The sequence below is a fragment of the Molossus molossus genome, unplaced genomic scaffold, assembly GCF_014108415.1.
Source record: "Molossus molossus isolate mMolMol1 unplaced genomic scaffold, mMolMol1.p scaffold_m16_p_15, whole genome shotgun sequence".
NCBI lineage: Eukaryota > Metazoa > Chordata > Mammalia > Chiroptera > Molossidae > Molossus > Molossus molossus.
Genome location: NW_023425350.1, coordinates 15,787,660 through 15,813,581, shown reverse-complemented (window position 1 = coordinate 15,813,581; position 25,922 = coordinate 15,787,660). Strand labels below are relative to the sequence as shown.

Sequence of the window (25,922 nt, the reverse complement as noted above, 5' to 3'; positions counted from 1 at the left end):
AGTGCTCATACAACTCAACAAAAGGAAGACAAAGAACCCAATTAAAAAATGGGCAGAGTAGCTAAATAGACACCTCCAAACAGGACATACAAATGGCCAAGAGACATATGAAGAAATGCTCAACATCACTAATCATCAGAGAGACGCAAATTAAAACAACAATCATCTCACACCTGTCAGAATGGCCGCCATCAACAAATCATCAAACAACAAGTGTTGGCGAGGGTGTGGAGAAAAGGGGACTCTAATACACTGCTGGTGGGAATGCAGACTGGTGCAGCCACTATGGAAAACAATATGGTGTTACCTCAAAAAATTAAAAATTGAAATTCCATTTGACCCAGTGATCCCACTTCTAGGAATATACCCTAAGAAGCCTGAAACATCAATCAGAAAGAATATATGTACCCCCATGTTCATAGCAGCACTATTTACAATAGCTAAGATCTGGAAACAGCCCAAGTGTCCATCAGTAGACGAATGGATAAAAAAAGCAGTGGTACATATACACAATGGAGAACTACACAGCTGTAAGAAAGATCTCTTATCCTTTGAGACAACATGGAGGGACCTGAAAAGTATTATCCTAAGTGAAACAAGACAAGCAGAGAAAGACAAATATCACATGATCTCACTTATTTGTGGAATATAATGAATATAACAGTCTGAGGAACGGGATAGTCCCAGAGACATGGAAGTGGGGTACAGACTGACAATCCCCTGAAGAGGGGGTTGGGGGGGGGAGTGATAAACCACAGAACTTATATGCATGTATATATGAACAATGGACATGGACAACAAAGGTGGGGACAGGGTGGGGAGAGAGGGGTAGGGGAGAATCAGTGAGGGAAAAAGGAGAAACATCTGTAACAAACATAAGTTAATTAAAAAATAAAAGAGAGAGAGCCTCAAAAGGTTTGTTTTTTAACAATGTACACATGGCCCTGGATTCTCTCCCCCTTGCACCCCTGCCAGCATTGTAAGTCAGTACTTCATAGATAAAAGTCCACTTCCATTTTACTCATAAACCACACCATGCTCTCTCCCACAATGACTACATTTTTTATTATTACAGTTCTTTAAAATGACTTACTGAGAACGCTTCATGAAATTCAAAAGCATCAATATCATTCATTGTTAATCCTGCCTTTTCTAGAACTTTTGGAGTAGCATATGTTGGTCTGAAAGGAAAAAATAAGTAGTATTAAAACTTTAACTTTTAACCTAAGAGCTACTTCATATTCCCTGAACTGAGTTTTACATAGGTTTTAGAATGTTTCCACTCATTCACTGATTCTATTGTACAAATATTAAGTATTGGGGATACAATAGTGAACTGAATAGACATGGCCTTAGTCCTTATGCAGTTTATATTCTAGAGTCAGGGAAATAAAAAAAACAAACAAGTTAACAGTGAAAGGGAAAGACAAACTAATAATGTGAAGAGCAAAAACAGAGCTCAAAGGGCAAAGCACAGAAGAGGGAATGGCTGGTTTGAAGGCCATAATGGAGGCCAGTGAGGGAGAGCCTTGTGAGGGAGAGGGAGGTAGTCTAAAACAAGGAGGCTTTTATAAAAGGCTCTTCTGAAGATTGTGCAGCAGAGTGGGTGGCAATATGAAAAAATACTTATATGGCCCTGACCAGCTTGGCTCAGCAGTTAGAGCATGGGCCCATGGACCCAAGGGTCACAGGTTTGATTCCCTGTCAAGGGCACATACCTGGATTGCAGATTTGATTCCCAGCCCTGATCAGGGTCCTGTGGAAGGCAACCAAGCAATGTAGACACATCAATGTTTCTCTTTCTCTCTCTCTCTCTCTCTCTCTCTCTCTCTCTCTCTTTCTCTCTCTCTCTCTCTCTCTCTCTCCCTCCCTCCCTCCTTCTCTCCCTCCCTCTTTCCCTCCCTTCCTCCCTCCCTTGCACTCTATCCAAAAAAGTCAATGGAAAAATATCCTCAGATGAGGGTTAACAACAAAAAATACTTACATGTTAATAAAAAAACAAAACAAAAGTAAGTGTGTGTGTGTGTGTGTGTGTGTGTGTGTGTGTATAAAATTATAGGAATAAGTGGAAAAGAATCCCAAACTATAAAATGATATACCAACGTTGCTTCTTAGCCTCTTGTTAAGATCAAGTGTAAAATGACATACCAACATACAGGATATTATTTTTTGTTTTTGTTTTTTTATTATTTTTGTTGTTGCTGTTAATCCTCACCAGAGGATATCTTTCCGTTGATTTTTTAGATAGAGTAGAAGGGAGGGAGGGAGAGAGAAAGAGAGAGAAACATCTATGTGAGAGGGACACATTGACTGGCTGCCTCCTGGCTCTAGGATCAAACCTGCAACCCAAGTTCATGCCCTTGGTGCGTGCCCTTGACTGAGAATCAAACCCTTGACCCTTCAATCCACAGGCCGATACTCTAACTGCTGAGCTAAACTGGCCAGGGCTGTTTTTTTTTTAAATCCAACACACAAACTAATAATGAGCTCAGGGCTTAACATACTTTAAAATCTGTGTAATAAATGTGGGCAATCAAGGATTTATACACTGCCACCTACCCAAGCAAAAGTTGATCTTTTGGATCTTGAGACACGTACACAAAATCCCTAGGTAAAAAAATAGAGAGGTTAGCTTCAGTGATAAATAAAGAAACCAGAAGCAATTTATTTAAACATTTACTTTACCTCAAATATGCCTTCGGCTTATAACCCATGGCCAGAGCCTTTTCCTCTGCCATAATTAGCATTGCAGATGCACCATCAGTCTAAAACATTAATCAGAACAATAACGTTAAATTCCTCAGTCTGTCTGAAGGTCTCTTTATTGCTGTCTTCTTCTATGTTCTGTTCCTGAATCTACCAACTAATTATAATTACATAATGGTTCTACATAACAAAACCTTTCCACTTAATTCATCATTAAGTCACAATTCAAACACCCACACTACAGAGTGTTTGACCCATTTTTGGAGGATGGTCAAAAAGTACCACACAATTACTAAAATGGACAATGAAAACAGGTATAAATATATACATATTTAGAAATATGTATTCATAATAAAACATTTTTGGCATAGAATGAGAAATTTTATGCATTGAAACAATCTCTGATTTGCTTATTTATTTTTACATTTTCTGGACTGTTTCTCAGCTGCTTCCTGCTGTGGCTTCTAGGTGATATTCTTCTACTAATAGTTTCCAAAACAAGCAAACCAATGGGAGAAGAGAAACAGGCAGGCAGCTGAGAACATGAGAACCACGGTCTTCCCTCTTTGGACACACCCCGTATGCTTTTTCCCAAATGATAATTGAGAAGCTGGGGCACAAAGAGGTACTACTGAAAAAACGTCTATTACCATGACTTCAAAAGAGCTAAAAAAAAAAAAAAAAAAAAAAAAAATTCACCAAAATTCCAGAGAAAAAGAAACTACTCTGTAGAGTTTGCAAAATAAAAACAATTTCTACCAATTCTACCATATTTTTATAACTCAGTAATCCTGAAGAGACAATGTAGGCACCACCAATAGAGTTTGGAAACATAGCTTACTATACATACATGACTTATGGACATCACATTAATAATATGTTCAATGCACCACTGTGCAAAATTGCAATAAATGTGGTGCATTAACATATTTCCAGAAAACCACATATCTATGAAGTACTGCCTCTGATGATTTGTGTTTCTGGTTTTCAATAAATAAACCTGCACACTCCAGAAGTAATTAAGGGAATTCAGATCTGGCAAGAGTGTAGCTCATGCCACATGGCACTGTCACATCCAATTTGGTTTTAGAAATGATCATCTAACCAGTCCTTCACCACTCAGGCTTAATGGGCTGTGCGCCGTCCTGTTGGAACTACTCTAGGCACCCTTTCCCTAGACCAACAGCAGTCACTAAATAGTCACCTACCCAGGCCAAATATGTCAAACATCTGCCTGTGTTTCTAGACTTTATGTTCAGGTAGGGGAGTTATGTTGTAAACGAAATAGTGACCAGATGGACTACATTCAGAAGATTAAGGTTGTAGGAGAAGGGAAACCACATTTTATAAGCAAAAGCAGAATCAACAGAATCAATAGAGATATTTGTGCCCCCCCAGACCCCCAAAACAGGAAGAATATGAAGCTGCCTGCAGATAAATAAAATAGCAACAACATAAAACGAGGGTATATTTATCCCACGATAGGAAAATAATTTCAGAGTCAGTATAAAGAATCATTTTCTAATGCTCAGGGCTAGAAGAGTTATCTTGTCGCTCTTTCTGCTTACTTTTCCATATCTTATATGACTCCCTAAATTCAGAACCTATGTTCCAACCAAACTTTACCCCAAAGAGGCCTTTGCTCTCATACCTCCTTGATTTTGCATTTGCAATTCCCTTTGTCTAGAATGCCTTTCATACATTTCTTGAAATGGCTTGTACTCTTCCCTCAAGATTTGCTTCTCAAGTGTTAACCACCTCTGAAAAGCCTCTGACTCCCCCAGCTATGTAACTTCTCCAGCAGGCTACGCTTGTAGCCACCAGTGTTTTCCCTTCTATTACAACCATCTGTTCTTTTTATCTCCAATGCCTAGTATAGGCAATCAAAACTTTTCAACTGGCTGAGTGTTTGAAGAGGATAGCTCTTTGTATCAGAATGGTGACTGGATCAGATGACTTCTAAGGCCTTAAAAACTCTGATTCCATTTTAATTATCTTTACAAATGAATATCTTTTTAAGCCTCTATTCATAATACAAACAGATAGGCCTACTTACTTTAGGCTTTTCTGTTGAGAGTACACAAATATAAATATAAGCCCTGGCTGGGTAGCAAAGTTGGTTGGAGCATCATCCCAATGCGCCAGGGTTGCTGGTTTGATCTCTGGTCAGGGTGCATATAGGAATCAACCAATGAATGTACAAATGGGTTAAACAATGAATCAATGTTTCTCTCTCTCTCAAAAAAAAAGAGAGAGAGAGAGAGAAACAGTACACAAGTATAAAAGTCCCTGGTAAACACATATAGCACATAGTTACCAGGAAAGAAGAATTTGCGGCTGTCACTGTGCCATAGGGCTTGATGAATGCAGGTTTTAGTTTGGCCATCTGCTCCAGGGAGGAAGGACGGATGCCATTATCTTTGGTAACTGTATCTTTTCCTATAAAAATATAAACTTTTTAACTCAAGGAACTACAAGCATTATTTATCTTCTCTAGAGAAATATGCTTTAAAAATTATAAGAACAAATAAAATATAAACCATACCTATTCGCTAAAAAGAAAGCCTTTTATAATTATCAAGATATTATCAAATTTTAAGCTAAATTCTTAAAACAGAAAAAAAATCTAAATAATTTAACAAAAAAAGCAACACTCTACTTTCTTAAGATATTCATTCATTCACATTTGGCTATTCTATACAGAAATCATATATCAAGAAGATGTAAAAGGAGACTTATAAAAACTTCTCTTTAAAATGTTTACCTATTGTTACAACATAACTTAAAACTTGAGTCCATGTTTATGCATAAAAGCTGAGTATTTTAGAAACAGAACCTACATTTTTTTTTTTTTTAGAAAGAGAGAGAGAAACAGTGATCAGCTGCTTCCTGCACGCCCCCTATTGGGGATTGAGCAGGCAACCTGGGCATGTGCCCTGACAGGGGATTGAACAGGGACCTCTCAGTCCACGGGACAACGCTCAATCCACTGAGCCACATTGGCCAGGTCAGAACCAACATATTAACTGAAAAGTCATTTGGGGTTTTGGGGGTTTTAGGAGCAATTCAAACCACCTTAACAAGTGTCATGCAGCAGTCCCCTTTACAAAAAAAGAGCTAACTATTTTACCTGGTACTTTGAACGGTACAACATCAGAAAGCAGACCTTCATCCTGTGCCTTCTTGGCCAGGCTATGTGAACGCAGCGCATACTCATCCTGTTCCAGCCGAGAAACAGCAAAGGCAGCAGCCAGTCGGTCTGCAGAGTGGCCCATGGTCTCACTGGTAGAGAACTCGGCCACTGCAGGGAGCTGGGAGAGGAGACATACAGAATCAGGTACGCTGTTAACAGGTGTTATACCACACAAGAACAAGACGAGGGAAGCTCTATGGTAATAGGACATCTCTAAAGAGGGCTTACCAATTCAAATTTTCCAACCATCACCTTCTCCCCCCCCCCACCTTAACCAAATAATTAACTGTGCCCTATAACAATTACAGCATAACTGAATCTGTGCTGTCTTATCTAATTCTGAATCTCTGCAGTGGGACACCTGGGAAACACAAACCTTTATGTAAGAGTTCACAAGTCTTACCTCAGGTGCTAGGAAATTCAATCTGAATTTAGAGATTAAAGATAGTCGCTGACCCAGAGTCTTGGCCTTATTGAGCTCAAGCATCATTTTCCTCATTTTCCTTGAATGACGAATGGGGACATCAGACATTAATTCTACACCACCTGCCACAATCACATCAGACTGGCCAGAAGCAATCAAGCCAACACCTACAGGGCACAGGTCAACATACATGAACATTTTTTGCAGAACTTAACAGGCCATTGATAATTTAAGCACTTGATTTAAAAGTTGTATGACAGTCATGAGCATTGTACAGCAGCTGTAACTAAGGTTTTTATCTTTTCAGAGGGATTAGGATGATTTTTTTTTTTTTTTTAATGACTAAAAGTACATTCAAGGCACTAGAGAAAAACAAGTTTCATTCAGGCCACATACACATCTTAAAATATTCACTGGACCAACTCTCAAACAAATCATATTCTAAACCAGAACTTTCAGCATACTTTATATACTCCTAGTTTTAGTTTTCAGATATTTTTACTGTAAAGAGAGTTTCAATATCTACTATAAGCCAAAGAAATTTTCACTTTTGAAATGTAAGGCAGCTCCCCTCCTTCCTTATGGCACTGGCAAGTATTTTGTTGCTGGAACTGGGAGCGATCACATGCTGGGTGGGGTGATCACTGTCACCCTTGGGGTAGGCTGTCCAACATGGCCTTGAGGTTCATAAGAGAACACATGATTACTGTATCTTTCACATTTCCTATCTTTTCCATGAGGATTGATACTACAAAATGTCCCACAATTTTGTTCAAGTTTGTTAGGAGAATTTGCAAATAATTATAATAAATGCCAAGGAGAAGAAAAAGCTGTACTATCTAAAGCACTGTGGTGATGGGGGGAGAGGAAGGCCACAATCTCTGTGGCAGTATCATATCAGAATCACCTACCTTTATAACCTAGCAGGTTATAAACTAGTCATGCCTCAAATCCAAAAGCACCCTCTTAGAAACACACTCCTCCAGTTGATAATACAAAATTTTAAATGTTTCCTTATTTTTAAAAAAAACACAAATTCAGAGATCTGTGCTTATTATTTACTTCTGTTAAGAGTAATTTTTAATGAGCAAATAAAAGACAAAAGAGAATTACCATGTACCTTCTGCTTTCAGAAAAAACATACCTGTAGTCATGGCTTGATTGGCAGAGATGCAAGCCATGGTGACAGTGTGAGCAGGAGTCTTGTCAGAGAAGCCAGCTCCAAGGGCAGCCTTCAGAAAACACAGTGAATGAAATCATGTTACAGGTAGATGATGCTTTGAGCACTACTTATCTGTGTGGTGAATCGGGAAAGGGGTTGAGTTTAATATTCTATCCAGTAACATTTAAAATAAAATTAAGCCCATCACAGAAATGTTTTACTCATTTTTCATCTAACTATTAATTAGTAAACCCTCCGCAAAATTCTTTTTTTTTTTTTTTTTTTTTATCCTCACCCGAGGATATTTTCCATCTTTTGTACAGATAGAGTGGGAGGGAGAGAGAGGAAGAGAGAGAGAGAGAGAGAGAAACATCGACGTGAAAGGGACACATCGAGTGGCTGCCACCCGCACGACCAACCAGGGCCGGGGACAAACTGCAACCGAAGTACATGCCCTTAGCGGGAACCGAACCCGGGTCTCTCCCGACCGCAGGCCGATGCTCTAACCGCTGAGCCAAACCGGCCAGGGGGTAAAAATTCTTGGTAGCTAGTTTCTAGTATGGTAGACAAACCTACAACACCTCACCTCATTTCTTTTTTTTTTCTTTTTTTTTTATCCTCACCCGAGGACACTTTTCCATTTTTTGTTCAGATAGAGTGGGAGGGAGAGAGAAAGAAAGAGAGAGAAACATCGACGTGAAGGGGACACATCAAGTGGTTGCCACTCACACGACCCAACCAGGGCCGGGGACAAACTGCAACCAAGGTACATGCCCTTAGCAGGAGCCAAACCCGGGTCTTTCGGGACTACAGGCAGACGCTCTAACCGCTGAGCCAAACTGGCCAGGGACTCACCTAATTTCTTAGCAACGCTTTGCTCAGAGCCTTCAGAGATATCAATACATAATTTGATTTCAACGTATTTAAATTTTCAAATAAACTTAAAGTAAACCTATTAAAAACAGTTGATGAAATGATAAAATATATCATAGGGTGGGGTCCTCATGATCTGTATTCCTACAGTCAAAAAGCTTAGTAGCAAAAGTCACCAAACATGAAAATAAGTTCTAAGGAACTGTCCACTCATAAACAGTTTTCACTTATGTCCCTGCCCATTTTACACTCGTCTCCACGCTGTCTGTCAGTCAGTCTCTCTCACTGACTGTCTGATACTTCAGATGGCACCCTGTAGATCCAATGCGAAATCAAAGAGGAAAACTTGCCAAATAAGTTGATTAAAGGAATTTTGGAAAATTGCCTGAGTCACAAGTGAGCCTCTGACAAATAAGTGTTAGAACTGTTAATAACTGGAAAAAAAAAACCATTGGCCAGGATAATGACACAATAGGTGCTGCAAAAGCAATTTAAGGGGCCTTGAGAAAAACTAAGACCCTATGTTCATCTTGAAAAAATGGCCTCTGTTATAATGGCACAGCAAAGTTAAACATGAAATGAGCATATCCAGTATTTTATCACACTATTTATTGGAGATATTAGGCTGCCAAAAAAACAATCAATGCCTGATTCCATTGTTTATGTGAAGAATTAATGCACAGGTGTAACAATAAAACACCTCTTTTTTTTTTTTTTATTAATCCTCACCCGAGGACATTTTTCCATTTTTTGTTCAGACAGAGTGGGAGGGAGAGAGAGGAAGAGAGAGAGAGAGAAACATAGACGTGAAAGGGACACATCGAGTGGCTGCCACCCGCACGACCAACCAGGGCCGGGGACAAACTGCAACCGAGGTACATGCCCTTAGCGGGAACTGAACCCGGGTCTCTCTGGACCCCAAGCCGACGCTCTAACCGCTGAGCCAAACTGGCCAGGGCTAAAATACCTCTTTTTATAACATTGAAGTTTCACTGTAAAAATAACACTTTCAACTCCCCCCCATTCCCAACTATTACTATGAAATTTTGATTTCCATTAGGAGAATTCATTTTTAGTGGCCTTTTCTGAAACTATTTAACTATCCTCAGAATAAATGTGTTTCCAAACTCTAGATTAAAGAGGTTCAATGTTACTTAACTGATTTTTACCTTTATATTTATACTATCTGTATATAATTTACCATAACCTATAGAAATATAAATGTTACAGGAGTGTACACGCAACATGACCTTATTCTGGTCTTTCTAAGTAGGACTGATACTAAATGCCCAATTTATTTTGCTGAAAACTACCCCCTGCCGCCCTGTCCGGTTTGCTCAGTGGTTAGAGTGTCGACCTGTGGTCCAGAGAGACCTGGGTTCGGTTCCCGCTAAGAGCACATACCCCGGTTGCAGTTTGTCCCTGGCCCTGGTTGGGTCGTGCGGGTGGCAACCACTGGATGTGTTCTCTTCACGTCAATGTTCCTATCTCTCTCCCTCTTCCTCGCTCTCCCTCCCACTCTATCTGAACAAAAAATGGAAAAAATGTCCTCGGGTGAGGATAAAAACAAAAACAAAAACTACCCCCTGCCAACTGCATGTTGTAAACCAATTCAAAAATGAAGAGAAAGTCAACTCTTCAGGGGGCAGGGGAGAGCTCCACAGTAGAGCAAGTGTAAAGGACACTCAGGTCATAACAGCCAGCGCTCACGAGGTCCTTTCTAGCATGTGTAATACCCTTGGCCTCAGCTGACTCTCAGGATAGAAGGAGCTTTAAATAGAAGTAATTGCTGATGAGCCTTGTCCACATGCTTCTTCTATTTAAAGTTTGAATAGCTCTGGAGGCAAGCTTAGGCTCCTGACAGTACACTAAGGAGAAAGGAGAAAGGTGCCTCTTGGTTAAGATGGAGATCAGGGAGATATGCTTCAGGCAAGTCAGGTTCATGTGAACTCAGCACAGAAGCTTTTTAGGATTTCATATTAATGTTGTTAATACAGACAATAAGAACTAAAGAAATTCTCCAGCTGGAAGTTAAGTTAGCTTTCAGGTTACATATCTCCTCAACTCAACCTTTCCCTGCAGTCACTGCAAAAAGTGCCTGGAGTACAATGAAACTGGTGTCAGTCTAGGGCAGAGAAAGGGAATTTACCTCATGTGAATCAATAACTGGGATCTGCATATGGATGTAAAATTTCCAGAAGAAAAAAATGTCAGGGAAAAACATTATAGCTTCAGAGTTCGGATAGAATAGAAATAAACAGAAAATTCGAACAGTTTTCATATTTATTTTTTAAGCACTTTTATAGCAGTCACCTTGTTTTTTCAGAATATAAAAGTTGAAAATGTTTTATGAATAGCATGATATATTAATAAAATTATCATATTCAATACATTTAAAAATGTGAAGGCCCAGGGAAAAACATAAAAATCAGAGGAGGGTTAATAAAAACCTCTTCCTGTTCTTACTTCTTTCCTGATTTGCCAGCAACTTACGGTTGATTTTTGTGGGCTGCAGTAACGCCAGACCCTCAACAGTTATAACATTACAATATTACAACAGTTACAACATTAGTTGAACATGTACTCACAGGTAAAAAGGCGAGGCAGAACAGACACTTCAGTCCTGCTCATTTTCCCTTCTCTGGGCTGACAGTAATGGAGTAATTACCCTTACGACTACACTGAACAATAACATAGCAGGTACAGAGTAGAAATAAAGAAAACATTTAGCACACTAAAATGTGCTTTGGAGCCAACTTCATCCAAATAATCACTTTCAAATTAGAGAGCTCAGAAGATGTGTTTGGACTACTCAGCATGAAATGTCTGTTAGACATATCACACAAGTTCCATTATCTTGGTTACCCAATAAACACTACATGGAGCTATGCCAACTAGGGTAAAAGCAAACTCCTGTGAAATAGCTTTTTAAAAAACTGCCCTATGTGTCATCTAATCAATGGAAACAAATGAATAAGCAAGGCTACCTCCAACAAAAACCATGTTATGAAATAAGCTCTTTGCAAAATGTTAACATTTTAAGTTAATTAGAGGCCATGCTTTAATATTACTATAAAATCACATTAGCCACACTCTGCCATAATCTCTATTCTCCTAACAAAAGAGATAGACAAATTAACATTTCCCAAACCAGCTCAAATAACTGATTTTATTTTTGTATAGTATAAATATATACAAGTAGAATACAATGTACATCATTTGATTTAGAGAATTATTTTAAATAGTAAATAACATCCATTATTCAAGTTATAAAATCACATTATAAGTCAAATATAATTTTACTTAATGAATTTTAATAGCTTTTAAAGAGTGAATTCTATTAGTTGAAATTCAGATTGATTCTCCTATCAATTTCTTTAAACAATATAAAGTCCGTTTTACTCACCTCTCTAGCCACATTGCTTGTTTTCACTTCCTGTATAACTGTACCAAAGATGATATAATCAACAACTTCCTTTGGAACATTGGTCCGATGCAATAAACCCCTGAGGGCAGAAGGCCAAAGCAAAGAAACAGTTAACACAAAGTAGTGTGATAGATCATTTAAAACATAGCATTCTTTCATAGAATTTAAAAGAGCAAAAACTGCATCTTTTCCTTAATTTGACAAGCATGTGGATGGCATCTTATCAAAGAAGAAATAAATGAGTGATTAAAAAAGTCAACATGCGATGCTCAATTGGCAATGAGAAGTTATACAGACAGAATAAAAAATAATTTAGAATAGGACAAAACAAATAAGTAAACATAGCAATGTTAGTAGGAAGCAAATTTTCAGTCAAAAGACAAAAGAGACAAATATAAAATAAAAAAGTAGAAGTAAAATCCCAGGTATGTTAAATTTAACATTTGTATGTTAAATTTAAATTTGAAATATCAATGTAAATACATGATTTAAATAATATGTATACTAGTTCTCCCCACTGACAGACTAGAAGGAATAGGAATGAGCACACCCTGAACTCAGACTTGGTTCTAAATGCCATTCTCCATTAAAAGAATCAGAACTTGTTTAAAAATATTTTTTATTAATTTTTTTAGAGAGAGAGAGAGGAGGGGAGAGAGAGCGAGGAACACCAATGTGAGAGAGAAACACTGATCAGCTGCCTCCTGTAAACCCCCAACCGGGGATCGAGCCAGCAACCCAGGCATGTACCTCGACCGGGAATCAAACTGCGACCTCTCAGTCCATGGGATGACACTCAATCCACTAAGCCACACCAACTGGGCAAGAATCAGAATTTTTAAATAAATTACTGAGACTTGGTCTAAGGCAGGGAAAATATTTAAAGACTAATGGGACCACATCAAAAATTTTATCTATGGTAATGGTATGGCGGATAGCAGAGAGGTCCTTATTCTTTGGAGATATATACTGATGTGTTTAGGGCTGAAGTATTAAGATGCTGGCAATTTACTGTCATATGCTCCGCACCACACAGATATAGCAAATATGGCAAAATGGTAACAATTATTATAGATGCTCACTGAATTATTCTTTCAATTTTATTATATATTTGACATTTTCAAAAACAAAAAGTTGAGGGAAAACTTGCAAATCTCCAGCCTGGAACCATAATCAGAAATAGGAAAATTAGGTGGCTGTGAGAAAATATCATTTTTATTATTTTTATAAAATATGTTTTTATTAACTTTTAGAGAGAAAAGAAGGGAGAGATAGAAACATCAATGTGCAAGAGTCACATCAATCGGCTGCCTCCTGCGCGCCTCCCACTGGGGATGGAGCCCACAACCCAGGCACGTGCTCTGACCGGGAATCGAACCCTGACCTCCCAGTCCATGGGACGACACTCAATCCACTGAGCCACACTGGCCGGGCTCATTTTTATTTTTGATATGCTGAGCTTGAGGTGTCAAAGAAAACAGGTCAAATTAGAAATTTGTGAGTCCTCTACATAAAATGGTAAAGATAAAACAGGTGAGAGTTTTTAAGAAAAAATATGTACACAGAGAAATGCAAAGCTAGTAAGGACTGAACTTTGCATAACACCTTTAAAAAAAGGGCAAGAGGTAGAATTCTAGTTTGTTTTTTTAAAACAGAGAAGAATCTGTCAGGAGGTGAAAGAAAAATTATTAAGGCATAATACTAAGAAGTCAAAGGAAGACTATTTCAAGTGGCAATGTCAAATGCTATGGAATAGAATAGAGACTGATGCCTGAGAAAAGACTGGTGCATTCAGTGATCACAAAGTTATTACTATTAAGAGAAGCTTCCAAAGTATAGTTACTGTAGAGCAATGGGAACGGAAATGATTATTACAAGATTAAGGAGAATAAATGGATAATAACAAAAGAAAAGCAATTGTTGCATTCCTTCATTCTTAAAGTCTGGCAGGAAGAGAAGAGACAGAACAGATGGGCAGAAAAGGTCAACTGAAGGGATTTTTCAAACTAGGAAAAGACCTGTGACTGGTTGACACAAAGGCAAAGCATCAATGGAAAATGAATGAGATAATGTCTTACATTCACCAGCTGCTCAAATCTATGCAACAATATGACTAAATTCAAGAATAAATCAATCTTGGAAAAGCTAGTAAGTGTTTTCTTACCACATAAAAGTTACTATGTCCTAGATATGGAAACTATATTAAACGCGCTATTTCAAGTGTGAAAACTGGAGAATCGTGCTTTAATGAAGCTGCATTTACTTACGAAAGTGCCGCTCTAGCCAAATCATGTGGCATTAGGTCTTTATATCTGGGGAAAGAAAATAAATAATTTAAACCCAAAGCCTAGAGTTTTATAAAAACTATTTTTCATTCTATTTAAAATACCTAGAGATCCTCTAACACATGCTGCTACAAATGCATTAAACTTTACCATCTAAGTCAGCCCATCATTTCAAAAGAAGAAATAGTATAACATTCTAAGAATCTAACAAAAGTGTGCCCAATATCTTATTGTTGAGCATGACATATGTTAAATATTCTTTACTTTATATATATATGTTTTTATTGTTTTTTAGAGAGAAAGGGAGAGGAAGAGACAGATAGAAACATCAATGAGAGAGAACATCCACTGGCTGCCTCCTGCATGCCCCCACTGGGGATTTGGCCCACAACCTGGGCATGTGCCCTGACTGGGAATCGAACTGGTGACCTCTTGGTGCATGGGTCGATGCTCAACCACTGAGCCACACCGGCCAGGCTGTTAAATATTCTTTAAATTTCTTGAGTTCTCCTTTTTAAAAATATTTTATTCTATTTATTTATTTATTTTGTCGTGCCTAAAGGGACATGAAGGGTATATTAGGACATTTTAAGAAAAAATTTTAAGTAATTTGAGATTACAAAAGAAATTGATAGAGCAGAGTTCCTATATACCCTTTACTCCCTTTCCTCTAATGCTAATATCCGATATAACCATGAAGCACTTGTCAAAACTAAGTAATTAAGATTGGCATAATACATTCACTAAGCTACTAACTTTATCTGGATCTCATCAGTTTTTCTACTAACACCCTTTTACTGTTTTGTTCCAGAATCTAATCCATGCATTTTGTTGTCATGCCTCCTTAGTCTCCAATCTGTGACAGTTTCTCAATCTTTCCTTGTCTTTCATGACCCTGACACTTGAACATTATGATTATGATTTGGGAAAAGAATATGACAGAGGTAATGTGCTCTTCCCATTGCTTCACATCAAGGTGTATATGCTATCAATATGACTTATTAATGGGGATGATGACTTGATCACTTGGCTAAATGGTCTTTGCCAGTTTTCTCTATTACGTTTCCCTTTCTTTACTCAATTCTTTAGAAGTGAGTCACTAGTCTGGCCCTCACTTAAGGGGAGAAGAATTAAGCTTCATTTCCTAGTGGAAGAATTAACAAAGAATTTGTGAATATATGTTAAAATCATCACAGTAATTAATAAATTCTTTAGGGAAGAGAGGTAGAGACTATGTTACTATCCTGTTTTTTCTTAACATTTCCCACTCACTAATTTTAGCATTCATTCATAGATCTTGCTTACAACAATTATTACTGTGGTGTTCTAAAGGGGATTTCTTATTCTCATTCCGTGTGTGTGTGTGTTTTATTCTCACCTGAGGATATTTTTCCATTGATTTTTTTTTTTTCCAGATAGAGTGGGAGGGAGAGAGAGAGAAACATTAATGTGAGAGAGACACATAGATTGGTTGCCTCCTGCATGACCCCGACTGAACCACAACCAAGGTTCGGCCCTTGACCAGAATCAAACCCAAGACTCTTTGGTCTGTAGGCCAATGCTCTAATCGGTGAGCCAAATCAGCCAGGATCCTTCTATATTTATTAATTGAAATCCTTCTGTAAGGAAGATTTGTCCTTTCTTCCCATTTATTTACTTGTTCAATCATTTATTTATATCAGATTGGACTCATGGATATTTATTTTATTCTTTGGGTTATGATGCGATACTATCATTATTTTGTTGATCAAGTTGTTTCAGCTTTGGTCATTGGAAGCTTTTTTTCTTTTTTTAAAGCACTTCTTTCCATTCTGGAAAAACAAGATTGTGCTCCAGGCTCATTTTGTATTTTCTCTGGCCCAGACCTAGTCCCTTTTCTAGGGAGCCCTGGCTCCTTTTATTGAAAACCAAGATCTGGGTGTGAACTCTGTTTTTTTGTTTATTTAAACATCAAAAATAAAATCACCTTTAAAAAATTTTTTTTTCTTTATTGATTTTTAGAGAGGAATGGAGAGGGAGAGAGAGACAGAAACATCGATGAGAAAGATCATCAATTGGTCGCCTCCAGCATGACCCTTGACGGGATTTGGCCCACAACCTGGGCTTGTGCCCTGACTGGGAAACGAACCAGCGACCTCTTGGTGCATGGGTCGACGCTCAACCACTGAGCCACACAGGCCGGGCAATCACCTTTATTTTTACTTTATTTTTTTTATCCTCACCCAAGGACATTTTTTCATTTTTTGTTCAGATAGAGTGGGAGGAACAGAGAGAGAAACATCTATGTGAAAGGGACACATCAAGTGGTTGTCACCCGCACGACCCAACCAGGGCCGGGGACAAAATGCAACCAAGGTACGTGCACCAAGGTACGTGCCCTTAGCGGGAACCGAACCCGGGTCTCTCTGGACCACAGGCCGACACTCTAACTGCTGATCCAAACCGGCCAGGGCAATCACCTTTATTTTTAAACGAATAAAGGATTGAATTAGAAGATTCATTCTTTAAGTTCCTGAAAATTAAAACTTAAAAATCTAAAAATGTTACTTTTATTTTCACTGTGTACCATAAAAGAATCATCAATAGTTTTCCAATTGTTTCCAGTTCTCTCAAATTTAGAACAGAATAATTTGAGGAAAAGTTACATCAACTGTTAAACCATAAATTATTTATCATTTTACTATATTCTCATGCTCCTATAGCCCTCTCTTCCAGTATGATCGACAAACTCCCCCTGCTGGAGTTCTTAGGCGTGCCCTCCACCTCATAGAAGAACCTGATCTTACAAATATCACTCAAGTTGAAAGCAAAGTTTCTTCAAACGGAACAAAAAAGATCTTTTTCCACCTAGAAAATGATCTATTATAGAAGACTTTTTGTCACCTCAATTATAACATCAATAATATGACTAAACTATTTGTCTTCGGTATCAATTTTCCCCTCGATATTATTTTTCGTCTCTTCTGTTGTTTACATGAGCATTGCCTTACAAATTTTTATTCTTCTTTCCCTATTAACTATCATTTCTTACATTACACAAAGTTTTTCTATTCTCTCTACCACTAAATTGCTCATGAACTTTCCCTTTTTTCCCAGTCAGGGTCCTGAATTAAACTATAACAATAAACAATTAAAGAAATAAAGCCTAGACCTGGCCAGTATGGCTCACCGGTTAAAGTGTTGGCCCGCAGACCAAAGAGTCTCAGGTTCAATTCCAGGCAAGGGCACGTATCTCGGTTGCGGTTTGTTACCGGTCCTGGTCGGGTTGTGCGGAAGGCAACCAGCCAATGTCTCTCTCTCACATGGATGCTTCTCTCTCTACCTCCCTCCCTCCCACTCTATCTGAAAATTAATGGAAAAACATCCTTGGGTGAGGATAAAAATAAAAATAAATTTAAGAAAAAAGAAACAAAGCCTACAATAATATGCTGAATACTGCAATCAAACTTTATGCAAATACTAATTACCAAAAAATGTTTAAATAAATATTTTAGCTGAGTGTGTTTGTATTTTTTAAGTTAGTAAAACAGTTGGAATAAACATCTACATAGTACATAAACAGCTCTTCCTAGCCAAGAACTTTTTTCTCTTGACAGAACTTTCCTTTTTTTTTTATAAAGTTATTTTTTTAATTGATTTTAGAAGAGGAAAAGAGGGGCGAGAGAGAGAGAGAAATAGAAACATCGATGTGAGAGAGATACATCAACTGGTTGCTTCTCATGTGTGCCCTGACCAAGGATTGAACCCGAAACCTAGTTATATGCCCTGACCAGGAATCAAACCTGCAACTTTCTGGTGCATGGGACGACGCTCCAATCAACTGAGCCACATCAGCCAGGGCTAGAACTTTCTTTTTGCTGCTGAGTACAAGGAGAATCCCATCTCCTCACTATCCTGCTGCTAAAACTTCAGATTCTTACTCTTACTGCTACTGTGTCACTATAGGAGATTCTAGAAACACTATTAAATGGGTTACTATATTGAGAAAAGACAGTGAATGAAACTTCCCCACATTTTCTTGTAGCATTACTTCTATTAAAAAAAGTACTCTTTAGGACCCTGGCCAGGCGGATGCAGCATCATCCTGTACACCAAAAGGTAACAGGTTCAATGGTCAGTCGGTCAGCACATACCTAGGTTGCGGGTTTGATCCCTGGTCAGGGCACATAAAGCAGGCAACCAATGTATCTCTCATATCAATGTTTCTCTCTCTCTCTCTCTCCTCCCTCTTCCTCTCTCTTTATCAAATCAGTAAACATATCCTCAGGTAAGAATAAAAAAAAGTACCCTCTAGATACTAAATCATTGGGTTAAAAATAAATGCTTACTGTTTGTGTATACACAAACACACAAACATACATGGGCGTGTATCTTCCACAAATAGTGGTATTATACTCACTGCTCAGCATCTTGCTTTTTATATTTAATATATGTTAAAGATCTTTCCATATTAGTTCACAAAGGTAGGTCTCATTATTCTTAGCTGATGCCTAACATCCCCCAGCGTGTTTTTAAGTTAGTGACTGTTTATTCAAAATATGAACATCAAAACAATCTAAACATAATAGAACTCAAGTTTCATTTTGTTTAAACCTAGTTACCAAAGTCCACTGTCAGCTTTTGGACAGACTGGGCTTCATTTGGGCACAGAAAAGTCTAAGGAGAACAACAGTTTCGTTCTGGGGAATTTTCGGGCTGGTCTAGAGCCATTCTGGTTCTATGCTAGGGTTTGGACCAACCCATAAACTCCTATTCTGATCATTTACAAGAAGCCAAAGCAGCAGATTAAGGGCCCGTCAGAATGTCTATGGGCCCACATCCTCAGTATTCAAATTTCTGAAGAGGCACAGAAACAATGTACTTATCTCCAGACAGGAAAGGATCTCTCTGCTGGAAACAAGCTATCTGCATCCACGCTAGGTTTTCAAAATAGGACCAGTTTACTCTAACAATACAATAAGCTTATTCATAAGAAAGGATGAAAAACAAATCTGCCATAGTATTTTACCATTGGCTTGAATTATTCTGTATTAATTTCTGAAAAGGTTATCGATAGATTAAGTAGTCCACTAACAACAATATTACCAACTGGATTACATTTACAAAGACCACTTTTAAGGAATAAACTATGTGGGGTGATGGATGTGTTAATTAACTTGATTGTGGTAATCATTTCACAATGTATATTAAATTACCACATAGTATACCTTTTTTAAAAATCACAATCTAGCCCTGGCCGGTTTGGCTCAGCGGTTAGAGCCTCGGCCTGCGGTCCTAAGAGACCCGGGTTCGGTACCCGCTAAGGGCGCGTACCTTGGTTGCAGTTTGTCCCCGGCCCTGGTTGGTTGTGCGGGTGGCAACCACTCGATGTGTTCCTTTCACATCGATGTTCCTCTCTCTCCCTCCCACTCTACCTGAACAAAAAATGGAAAAATGTCCTCGAGTGAGGATAAAAAATAAAAAATAAAAAAAAAATCACAATCTAGCCCTGGCCAGTTTGGCTCAGTGGTTAGGGCATCGGCCTGAGGTCCTGAGAGACCCGGGTTCGGTTCCCACTAAGGGTGCGTACCTCGGTTGCAGTTTGTCCCCGGCCCTGGTTGGTCGTGCGGGTGGCAGCCACTCATGTCCCTTTCACGTCAATATTTCTCTCTCTCTTTCTCTGTTCCTCTCTCTCCCTCCCACTCTACCTGAACAAAAAATGGAAAAATGTCCTTGGGTGAGGATAAAAGAAAAAAAAATCACAAACTAAATTGATACACTTTTTATGTGTCAATAATACCTCAATAAAGCTGGGGGAGGAGGGACACAGTCATTTCATACTTACGAAGTGCCTGACAGCAAAAATGGAATGCGAACACCATCCACTACCACGACATTTCTCACATTGGGTTTTGCCAACGTTTTCTTCGATTTAGTCTGGGCAGCTTTAAAACAAAATTCAAAGAACTATTAGTTAACATCTATGAAGTCTATAAAGATAGATATTCTAAGAAGAATTACATCATTTAATGCCATTCACCAAACCACTTCTATATACATGTGTGGGTGTGTGGGTGTGTGTGTGTAAAGGCTAAGAAACTGACTAACAGTTTTAAGTTTCCAAGTAATTTTTAAGGCAAATATACAGATTATACCTAATGATGAGGGTATTTATGCCATTAATAAACTTGTTTCTTTTTATCAAGTGTTTGACAATCTATCACACTGATGGTAATCAATATGACACATAAGTCTGTCCTTAATATTAGAATTCAAAATACCTGGTGATGTTTCTCTTTACATAGCTTAATATTCTTGCTTTTCTATGTAGAAATAAAAGCCATTTGGTAGATGACTATTATCACTCTGCAAAAACCTAAATGCTTCCTGATTCTGTTTGATTCAATTTGTCTAATTATTTTCTAACATCAAAACAGTAACTTTCCTCTAATTTTTTAATTGAAAAATAAAACATGAATATATGCTGGTGGTAAAAAAAAAAGAAGAAAAGTAAATGATACTTAAATATGGAGAGTAAAAATTCTTTATGCCCTCCTCCACCAAATTATTTCCTTCCCAGAGGTAAATACTGTTAACTTGGTATATATACTTTCAAACATTTTTCCTTTTAATGCACATATATGTACATCCTTGTGTATTATGTATATTTTTCTAACTTAACAATAGCATGAAGAGCTTTCTGTGTTAATCTAAATCTATCTCATTCTGCCTGGCTGGTGTGGCTCAGTGGATGAGTCGACCCATGCACCAAGAGGTTACCGGTTTGATTCCCAGTCAGGGCGCATGCCCAGGTTATGGGCCAAATCTCCAGTCAGGGGGCATGCTAAAGGCAGCCAATTGATGTTCTCTCTCATCGATGTCTCTCTCTCTCCCCCTCTCCGTTCCTCTCACTCTAAAGATCAATAAAGAAAAAAAAATTTTTAATAAAATAAATCTCATTCTTTTGTTGTTGTTATATTTAAATTCACCTGCTAGCATCACTCCTTCATTATCAGAGATAGAGAAAAATATAAATTACTGAGAATAAAATTTTAACAATCACCTTAACACATCCACTAATGTCACAGAAAACTATTTATGATAAATATCCACAACTAAGTTGAGGAAATAGTAGTCAAACCTAAGAGCCGTGATAAAATGGGGTATAAAGATTCTCCCACCAGCCCTGGCCAGTTTGGCTCAGCAGTTAGACCGGTGGACCAAAGAGTTGCAAATTTGATTCTGGTCAAGGGCATACACCTCGGTTGCAGTTCGGTCCCTGGCCCTGGTTAAGGCCATGTGGGAGGCAAACAGTCTCCATCTCTCCCCCCCACCCCCACCTCCCTCCTTCTCTCTCCCCCTCTCTTTCTCTCCTTCATCTGAAGATAAAAATGGGAAAATATCCTCGGGTGAGGTTTTGAAAAAAAAAAGATTCTCCTGACAGTTCTAATGGAGACATGCTGGTAAGGGAGACAAAGGCAACAGGGAGATGAGTGAGGAGACTGTGGGAAACTCAAGTGCAGGGTGCTAAAGGCCAGGATAAAAGCAGTATCAAAGTGAATGAAAAGGAGGGGGTCAATACAAGAGATTTTATAAAGGAAGGTATCTTGATGACCAATCAGATATAGGGAAAAAGGAGAACAGGGTTGTAAAGAAATATTAGAGACTGAGAAAACCTAGCTACTCTACAAAGAGTAAGAACTGGTTTTGGAAGAAAGGTGATTTTATGTTTAAACATGCTACCTTTAAGGTGACGGAGACACATCCCAGTGGTTATGGCCATCTGACAGGTAGATAGAGACACAAAACTAAAGCTCTGAAGAAAAGTGAGGTGTAGATGGGATAGCCATAAGATATTTGCAGTTTAGAATACAGAAGAAAAGCAGAGACTTATTTTGAAGTGTCTGGTCACTCACAGCCCCCTCTATAGGTCACTGCCCTGCTTATAGTCTCTGTCAGGGTCAGCCATACACACCATGTCCCTAAGTCCATAGCCAAAGTTTATTAGATTCAGGATGGGTAATGGACCACCAAAAGTCAATCCACAGAGTAGTCAAGCAGTAACCCAGGTCATCTACCTACAAGAGATAAGCTGTGCCAGTCAGATTCTTTCTCTTAGGAATCTAAATTAAGAAGCATAGAGAGAAATGCCAATTAGTTGAAGCTGAAAGGATGCCATAAGGAAGAAGCAGGGATTTTGCTGCTCCATAACTGTGGCTTAGTTTACCAGTCTGTCCAAAAGCTGATGATGGACTTCAGTAACTGGATTCAAACCAAATGAATCATTAGTTTGATTCCATGTAGATTGTTTTGATGTTCATATTTTGAACAAGCAGTCACTAACTTAAAAACATGCTGGGGAATGTTAGACATCTGCTAAAATAATGAAACATGGTCAGGTTAACAAAACAAGAATTATTGGGGGTTTTTTAGCCATAGAAACTAAATCTCAAGGAAGTAAAGTGACCAGTTCAGGGCCACACTGCCCAGAAAGAGGTAGAACTGAAACAGAATAGAGGTCTTCTGAATTCTGGTAAGGTACTTTTTCCACTAAGTTATCGTCCAATGCCCTGGCCAGTTTGGCTCAGCGGTTAGAGCATCAGCCTGCGGTCCACAGAGACCCAGGTTCGGTTCTTGCTAAGGGCATGTACCTCGGTTGCAGTTTGTCCCCGGCCCTGGTTGGGTCGTATGGGTGGTGGCCACTCGATGTGTCCCTTTCACATCGATGTTTCTCTCTCTTCCTCTCTCTCCTTCCCGCTCTATCTGAATAAAAAATGAAAAAATGTCCTCGGGGGAGGATAAAAAACAAACAAAAAAAACTAAGTTATCATCCAAGTAAAAATACCATAATAAAACCAAAATCAGCCATGGCCAGTTTGGCTCAGCGGTTAGAGCGTCAGCCTGCGGTCCAGAGAGATCCGGGTTCAGTTCCTGCTAAGGGCACATACCTCGGTTGCAGTTTGTCCCTGGCCCTGGTTGGTCATGCAGGTGGCAGCCACTCGATGTGTCCCTTTCACGTCAATGTTTCTCTCTCTCTCTCTCTCTCTTCCTCTCTCTCCCTCCCACTCTATCTGAACAAAAGATGGAAAAATGTCCTTGGGTGAGGATAAAAAAAAAAAAAATCAGAAGTCATAGGTTGATACAGAATCTGGCAAGGAGAATAATGGTATGAATTTGTGAAGATGTTTTCAGCATTGGTCACTGAAGATACATGACTACAGCAGGTTCTGCAAAAACGTGTATGCAACAGTGAAGAAGTCTAATTCATTATGTTTACCAAGGGTGCAAATGACCACGTAAAATCAATAAATTTCCTTACTTTTTCATATTGACCAAACAACCTTCTTTATTAACTAGTTTCCCAGTTACCCCTATTTTAGGAATGGGTCCTCTGGTATATGGGACAAGAGATATCCATCAGTAGAAAAGCCTATCACTAACTGCAGATTTAAAATGTTACCTTTTTCCTCTACAAGAGTCTCAGGAGTGTTAGCTAATTATCTCCGGGACTGACAGCCAGTGGGTGAATAAACTGATCAGCAAGGTTCACAGAACCTCCATGACTCCATCAGGCTCCAAATCCCAGAAAGCAGCCTCCTCTCAACATCCTTGAGTTCAACCCTATACCATGTAATATCATTATTAATAGGCTTTATATTATTTTAACTTAAAGGCATTAGTGATATTCATGTTGCTCATAAAAGGGAGAAATCTAGCAAATTAGTTTTGGTTTTCATTTAGAATTCACAATCTAGAATCTAACATTTAAATCAGAAATGTTTATTTTATAAATTACTGTACCTGGGGCAGCTCGTAGCTGGGAGGAACAGCTCAGAGGTCTTATAGCTGGAAGACAAAATAGTGTTTACAATTTAATGTCTGTGTAAGATACTTATAAATCCAAATCTAATGTTAAAGAAGAAAGAACAAGTTAAACTTACAAAATCTGAGGGCCCAGTTTGATGTACTGGGAAGGTTTTTAAAAGTGTAAGTCAAGATGGAAGTCATTTTGCAATCTGAAAAAAAAAGAACAAAAATATATCCTGGTTATTTGAATAATGTATAGCTTACACTGTAGTCTATGATCTCTGATAACCTCATCCATGGCTACTATAAAATACTGTAAAATTTAATCTGTTACCAACTCTCCTTCCTCTAATAATATTATTATAATTATATTGATACAGCTTTCATAGTGTGCAAATCACTATTCTAAGCCTTAACTCATTTAATCTTCATAAACAGGTGAAGTAGACATGATTATTACCCCTCTGTGAGAGAAAACTGAGGCATACAGGGACTGAGCAACCTGCACAAAGATCCACAGCTAGTAGGAGGTAGAAGCCACCAATGTTAATTTCCTGATTTTGAAGTCTGTATTGTGATTATATAGAATACCTTGTGGAATGTTTGTATTTCAAGGGAATACACACTAACGTATTCATGAGTAGTGACCTACAATATCAACAATTTACTCTCAACTGCTGTAAGAAAAGTTCATGCAACGCACTTGCTACTTTTATATAAGCTTGATATTGTCTCAAAATAAAAAATATAAAATATAAAAAACCTCATGTACTAAAAAAATATTTAAAATATATTGACCACTTCCTAAATTCCTAAAAATGAATTCCTATAATCAGTAAGAAAAAAATGGGCAAAGGATATTAAATAGACTGTTCACAGTAATGGAAATACAAATGGCTCTTAGATGCTTGAAAATATGTCCAATCTCATTCATAAGAGAAATGCAAATTAAAACCACAGAGAGATACCATATTTGACAAACACTGTCAAATGGACGAAGACTCGAATGTTTGCTATACATTGTGTGGTACGAGAATACGCAAACAGGCACTCTCATATACTGTGCAATTTGGCGCAAACTATATGGAGGGCAATTTGGATCTTAACTGTCAAAACTACAATCGTACCTAACTTTTAATCCAGCAATTCTACTTCCATGAATTTACTTTACAGATGTTACTTACACGCATATGACATGACCTATGTCATCAATATTTATAATAGTAAAAGATTAAAACAATCAACTAATAGGCAATTAACTAACTAAACCATGCTGCAATCACCCAATGAAACATTATCCAGCTGTAAAAATAAAATGATTATGTACCAATATGGGAGTCATTTCTAACCTGTATCAAGTGAAAAAACAAGGTGCAAAACTGTGAACAGCTGTTATCATTCATGTTAAAAAGAGGAAAAATAATGTATACATTTCTTTGTATGTGTATAAAATATCCCTGGAAGTAGAAATAAAATGTTACAATAAAGGATGGCTGAAAGGAAGGAAACTGAGTAACTAGGAGAACAGATATGTTTAACCTAAAAATAAATAAATAAATAAATAAATAAATAAGAATAAATAGGCAAGCCCTGGCCGGTTTGGCTCAGAGGTTGGAATGTCGGCCTGCGGTCCGTAGAGACCCAAATTCAGTTCCCGCTAAGGGCACATGTTGCAGTTTGTTCCCGGCCCTGGTTGGGTCGTGCAGGTGGCAACCACTCTCTGTGTCCCTTTCACATCGATGTTTCTCTCTCTTTCTCTCTCTCTCTCTCCCTCTCCCCCCTCCCTCCCTCCCCTCTCTCTATCTGAACAAAAAATGGAAAAATGTCCTCAGGTGAGGATAAAAAAAAAAAAGAATAGGCAAGACTTGCCTCTGAAGGCTGTGGCAGCCAGCCTCTAAGACAGCCCTCAATAAAATAATCTCCACGTTTTAGAGTTCAACCCTTGTCCAGTCACCTCCCACACTGTACCACAGTTGGTCTGTGTAAATGAAAGAATATGTCAGAAGTGATGATATGCCACTTCTGAGATTAGGCTGTAAGAAATACTGCAGCTTCGGTCTTGGTCT

General features: G+C 38.3%; 1 protein-coding gene across 3 annotated transcripts in view; it reads right to left on the bottom strand.

Annotated features, from left to right (window-relative positions):
* Positions 1-25,922, bottom strand: part of HADHB (hydroxyacyl-CoA dehydrogenase trifunctional multienzyme complex subunit beta) — a 37,368-nt gene that overhangs the window by 5,300 nt on the left and 6,146 nt on the right. For 2 of the 3 annotated variants that reach the window (XM_036263073.1, XM_036263072.1), the window contains exons 2-13: positions 23,991-24,065; positions 23,851-23,895; positions 19,895-19,994; positions 14,053-14,097; positions 11,765-11,864; positions 7,468-7,555; positions 6,303-6,490; positions 5,837-6,017; positions 5,024-5,145; positions 2,686-2,765; positions 2,560-2,607; positions 1,094-1,181 (exon numbers count right to left, since the gene is read on the bottom strand). In XM_036263073.1, coding sequence (XP_036118966.1) covers positions 1,094-1,181; positions 2,560-2,607; positions 2,686-2,765; positions 5,024-5,145; positions 5,837-6,017; positions 6,303-6,490; positions 7,468-7,555; positions 11,765-11,864; positions 14,053-14,097; positions 19,895-19,994; positions 23,851-23,895; positions 23,991-24,057 — 1,152 coding nt within the window. In that variant the 5' untranslated portion in view covers positions 24,058-24,065. Of the gene's footprint in view, positions 1-1,093; positions 1,182-2,559; positions 2,608-2,685; positions 2,766-5,023; positions 5,146-5,836; positions 6,018-6,302; positions 6,491-7,467; positions 7,556-11,764; positions 11,865-14,052; positions 14,098-19,894; positions 19,995-22,131; positions 22,173-23,850; positions 23,896-23,990; positions 24,066-25,922 lie in introns of those variants that run through there. The other variant, XM_036263074.1, reaches the window with a different exon arrangement.